Genomic DNA, 5,369 nt, shown 5'->3' with positions numbered 1-5,369 from the left:
GAGCTGAACTGGCAGAAGCCCGCCGCGCTGATCACGTCCTGCTTGCCATGGTGCTTTCGGTGCGCCGTGACCTTGGTGCTGTCGGTGCAGCGAAAGCGGCAGCGCAGGCAGTGGAAGTGCGTGCTGCTCCCTGAGAAGGGGCAGTCGGCGAAATGGCAGCTGAGTGAGGCCTTGAAGCGCTTGAAGTCGTCCAGCACCAGGTTGTCCACGCGGTCGTGGTGCTGCGCGTGCTTGTACATGTGCGTGCGCCCGCAGAACTTGTAGCCGCAGTTCTCGCGCGTGCAGTGGTAGTGGGTGACCTTGAGCGAGAACTGGCAGGCCGCGTCCTTGCAGTCCTCGTAGAGGTCGAAGCGCCTGAAGCCCTCGAGCATCATGCCCTCGTCCAGCATCTTGCGTGAGGAAGCAGTCTTGCGCCGCTTGCCAAATGGAGACATGTCCTCAATGATCCAGAAGCGCTTTTTGGCCCCCGAGGCTGTCGGCATGGAGATGGTGTTCCCTGGGGAGGGGGGCTTGATCAGCGCGGGCACCATTCCCAGGATCACACTCACTCGTGGCCCCTGATCCTGGCTCGCTGGCCAAGGGGCTGCACTCGATGACAACCCCTCGGTTCCCCGTGGCTCCCGGGCCTCTCCCGTGACCCGCCCCCCAGGATAGCCGGGGGAGCCCCAGGCTTCCCCCTTAGTCATCCCTGTCTGCAGGCTGATCGCACAGGCGTCCACCCTCGTGGGTGGCAGAGCATGCAGCTCTGGGAGATGTGGTGGCTGCTTCCTGGCCCGTTTGGGTGGGAAGTTGGGAAGTGAGGACACGTCCTGGCGCTAATTGAAGCTGAAGGGGGAATCTAGGTCGGCAGTGTAATTACCCAAGTTGGACCGGGGCCAGACGCCATCATGTGCCTGCCTCTAATGAGGGACAGGCCGGCTCCTTCTCCCTCCTGCTAACCAGTTTCCCGGGCTGCCCGCCTGTCTGCGCCTGGGACCAGCCTGTTTGCCACAGGGATGCCGAGTGCCTTGGAACTGTTTGCAGCAGTAACTCCCTGCCTCGTGTGCAACCTTCTCCTTGGTACCAGAAGGTTTTTAATGTCTTGGGCTGGGAGAGGGCAGGTATGCTGAGCAGCCAGGACTGGAGCACAGGCTTGGCCGGCAGATGGGCCACACTTGTGCTCTCCCACCTGGTCCCAACTGCCTCGCTGGGCTCAGGATGCCCCGTTGCCACCCACAACTGCACTGTTCGGTCATGCATCTGAGACCACTTTCTGCACAGGCAGCTGGGGAAAGGGTGGCTGTCCCAGTCACTCCCTGCTCCACACCCCAGGCCTGGCCCCCCCACAGTGGGCAGGGTAGGCACCGTCCAAGCTCCCCCAACGCGTTGACCCACCCAGCCCTCTCTGAACCTGTCTAGAACACCCACCCCAGGCACCAGGCTTCAGTACCACCCATCTTGGGAATAGACCCAATCCTCCCCCATCCCAGCCCCTCAGCAGGTGGAGAGAAACAAGGACTGTGATGGACTGGGGTACCCAGCATGAGGCAAGGGAGGGTCTGGGGCCTGGGGATCCAGGTGGGTGAGGAGTAGCTGCTTTGGATTTGAAATCACTGGTTATGCCAGCAACAGAACAGGGGCTTAACTCCATGAGGGGGAACCCTCTGCCGTGCTCTTTGTCAACCCCCTGGGGAAGAACAAATGGAAGAGGCAGAGCTGGGGTGGTGCAGCAAAGGGCAGGGGCGGGCAGGTCCCGTGCCTGCCGGGCAGTAGGTACAGGGTGAGGCTGGGAGTCACCTCTGCTATGAAGCACTGCCCGGGGCTCAGGCCTCATCCTGTGTGGCTCCAGGGATGGGGGTTCAGCCTGGTGTCAGGACCCTCCAAACCTGGGTGGGTCCCAGACATCAGGAGCTTTCCAAGAACATCTCTGTCCCTCCCTCGTCCTGGGTCCTGGGTGAATGCCCCAGAGCGCGGGAGACAGGCTCTGCTTTGCTGCAGGGTTGGGGGGGAGTGGGGTGGGCATGGCCATCTCAGGGTTCTGGCCAGTAGCTGAGATGGGGTGAGCCCCAGGGAGCCCTGGTGGTGATGTTCTGGCCTGCCGAGCAGGAACCAAGAGAAGGTGTCCTCGGGACAGGGGCTGGGCTGTCTGGTCTCGGGCGGGGTTGGGGAGAGGTGGGGCTAGGCTGTGAGGAGAGCAGGATGGCCCTGTCCTTGGCCTGGCAGGCCACAGACAAGGGCCAGATCCTGGACCATGGCCTTGGGGCTCGGCCAGGGTGATAAGACAGTGGTGGAGAAGGTATGTGTGAGTTACCTGCGGCATCCTGAACTAGGGGGGCGTCACTTTTTACTGGAGATGGAGTGGCAGTGACAGGCGGGAAGCTGGGCGGGCTGCTGATGGGGTGGGCCAGGCCCCGGGTGGCTCCGAGAGTGGCACTGAGCAGAGAGTATGAGAGACAGGGTGGAGAAAAGAGGCATGGGAGGGAGGGGAGGGGCGCCCGGAGCACGGCCGGAGAGAAGGATGGGGTCAGTGGGGGCTGCGGAGCCCCGCGGGCAGCCTCGTCACCGGCAGCAGCAGGAAGAGGAAGAGGAGGAGGAGGAGGAGCCGGGCAGCCTGGAGAGGGTGGAGAAAAGCAGAAAAAAAAAAAAAAAGAAAACCAAAACAAAGAACAAACAAACAAAAGAACCAAAATGAGAAACCCAATGGCAGAAGCGAGTATGATATGAAAATACGTGGACAGATGAGCAGACAGATGCCACGAAGAAGAGAGGGGAGGGGGTGGCAGAGGAGAGAGACTAGGAGGGCGTGGCAGTGCAGGGGGGTGTCATGGTGGGCTGGGGAGGGCCCATGGGGAGGACCCCACTCTGGGGCCCAGGAACTGTGCTTGGGACCGTGGCAGAGAGGCCAGAAGAGGGGCCAGGGCTGGGTGGGGCCCACCTGCCCCTCTGGCTATAGCTCTCAGCTCAAACCCGGGTCCTCTCCTGGAAATGGAAGCCGAGGGCAGAGTACGGGGGAGGGGGGCAGGACGGCAGAAGGTGGGGACCCATGTCCCACAGACCAGCCGGCCCGGCCACACACTGGCCTGTCCTCCTTTGAGGCCACTTGGCCATGATGCTCCAGTCCTGAGCCAGACCTGGCAGGAGGAGGGCCCGTCCCAGGCCGGGCGCCTCCCAGACCCTCGCGGCCCTGTCCTGGCCGCCTGCTCACCTGCCGCGGTGCTCTCGTTGCCCACAGGGGTGCTGGAGCAGCTTCGGTCCATGGTGGAGGACTCGGAGGACATGGCGCCTGGGCTGCAACCAGTATAATCCATGTACTCGTCTGTCTCGGTGTCCATCAGGCTTGGGGGGCCCTGAAAAGAAGCAGGGGGCCCCTGAGCAAGCTGGGCTGGAGGCGGTGCTGCCCACAAGGAGCATGTGGTCATTTCCGGCGGCTGCCAGAGTGGGACACGGATGATGCCCTCTGGCCCCCAGGCGGGGGAGGGGCGGCTCACCTGGGAGGAGGGTGCGCGATCGAAGTTCTTCCCCAGCATCCTCCGCATGTGCTTCCGGGCATGGGAGGTCATCTGGTGCTTGAGGAGGAAGGAGAACTGGCAGCCCTCCCGGATGCAGTGGAAGTGGCTGTTCACCTGGTTGTACTTGCAGCCTGTGGACACAGCCCCACTCGGCTGTGAGCTTTCCCTGCGGGCCAGCTGGCACTCATGGTACCCGCTGCATGGCGGGCACTGTTCTGGGCACGGGCACACATGCTAGGAAGATGGCGTATGGGGAAAGGGCACTTGCCCGTGATGGCGCTCCCCTGAGGAACCTCCCACCCCCCACTCCCAGAAAGTCCTCGGCCACCTGGATGTCCAGAGCCTGGGTCCCCCCGCCAGTCTAGCATGGACTTGCGGGACGATGGCAGGCTGGCCCCCTCCCCTGTGCCGCACATTGAGAGGTCCATGGGCTCCAGGGCAGGGGACCCTAGTGACCTGTCCACTTGATCAGCTGCCTCCCAGCATGCCATCTGTCCCAGCTCTCCTTTGGGGACCCCAGGTGCTGCCCCCCACCCCCTGACCTTGTAGAGATGGCTGCAGGCCGGCTGGCCCTCTGCCCTGCCCCCACCCACCTGGGTTTTGTTCTGGGCTGACAAACACAGCGGCCAGACTGAAATGGTATCAGCAGAGGGCAGGTGAAGGCCTGCCCGTTGCCATGGCACCTGAGCTGGCCAGGTGTCTTATATCATCCCCCAGCTTTGTTTTGGCTCCAGCTACCACCCAAAACACCCCAACTGAGTCAATAACGGCAACTACAGAATCCCCGACACCTGTAAGCCGAACCCAGGACCAGCATGGGTCACCAAGTGTTGATATCTGTTGCTGTGATAACCAGCCCTCTCTCAGGCTCTGAATTATTTTTGAATGAATACCTGAAGGAAAGGTTTGTTTCCTTTCATTTCTGGCAGTTGACTTTGAATCTCTCAGCCTTCCCCTAGGTAATGGCCCGCTGGCTGCAGGCAGTAGCCCCCATCTGTACCCACTGGACCCTGTGGCCGTGGCCACCTGAGTCACCTGGGCACAGGTGTCTGCACCCAGCCTGCCTGGCTCCCACCTGCTTTCCAGTGTCCGGTCTCCTCCTGGGCAGATTACTGCCCCATGTCTGCACATGACACGTGGCTCCATCCTGAGGCAAGAGTGTGGACTCTGCATGGAGCCCGCTCCCCACAGCATCCTGGGGCTGGGGCCAGCGAGCTCCTCAGGGAGGCCTTGTTCTGGGGTTGGGGGCAGCTTCCTGGCCAACAGCCCAGCTCTCAGCAGTGAAGTTAACTCTGAAGCACCTGTCCCTGAGCTCAAGGTCACTTCTTGCCCCGTGGCCACCTCCTTCCAGGTCACCCCAGGTTACAAATGCCCTGGCCTGAACTGACCAAGTACCTGCTTGTCCCACCAGATCCCCAGCACCAAGCCTGGTGCCAGTCACAGTAGACAAAAAAGACCTCAGCTGCCACGTCTACCCCCCACCCCCTGCACCTCTTGCAACAGCAAAGAGCCTGGCCCATGGCTGCTCTTCAATAAACCTCTGTTGAGAGACTTCCCTGATGGTCCAGTGGTTATGAATCCCCCTGCCAATGCAGGGAATGGGTTTCAACCTCTGGTCAGGAGACTAAGATCCCACGTGCCACAGAGCAAATAAGCCTGAGAGCCGCAACTACTGAGGCTGAACACCTAGAGCCTGTGTTCTGCAACAAAACAAGCGCATTGCCAAGCCCATGTGCCATAATGAGGGTGGTCCCTTGCTCGCTGCAACTAGAGAAAGACCTCGCACAGCAAGAAGACCCAGCACAGTCAAATAAAAAAATAAAAATAATAAAAAAAATAAAATGTCTGCTGAGTGAGTGAATGAACAAATGAACATCATAC

At 61.0% G+C, this 5,369-nt stretch overlaps 1 protein-coding gene across 1 annotated transcript in view; it reads right to left on the bottom strand.

Moving 5' to 3' along the window:
• LOC104996054 (zinc finger protein castor homolog 1-like) overlaps positions 1 to 5,158 on the bottom strand; it is a 7,788-nt gene extending 2,630 nt beyond the window's left edge. Inside the window, exons 1-4 of the mRNA XM_010850187.1 lie at positions 3,468 to 5,158; positions 3,185 to 3,326; positions 2,291 to 2,590; positions 5 to 496 (exon numbers count right to left, since the gene is read on the bottom strand). Coding sequence (XP_010848489.1) covers positions 5 to 496; positions 2,291 to 2,590; positions 3,185 to 3,326; positions 3,468 to 3,539 — 1,006 coding nt within the window. The 5' untranslated portion in view covers positions 3,540 to 5,158. The remainder of the gene's footprint in view (positions 1 to 4; positions 497 to 2,290; positions 2,591 to 3,184; positions 3,327 to 3,467) is intronic.
• Positions 5,159 to 5,369: the final 211 nt, after the last annotated feature.

This window comes from Bison bison, unplaced genomic scaffold, assembly GCF_000754665.1.
Source record: "Bison bison bison isolate TAMUID 2011002044 unplaced genomic scaffold, Bison_UMD1.0 scf7180017864289, whole genome shotgun sequence".
Lineage (NCBI taxonomy): Eukaryota > Metazoa > Chordata > Mammalia > Artiodactyla > Bovidae > Bison > Bison bison.
The sequence above is the reverse complement of the archived record's forward strand: the minus strand, read 5'-3'. Positions and strand labels throughout refer to the sequence as shown.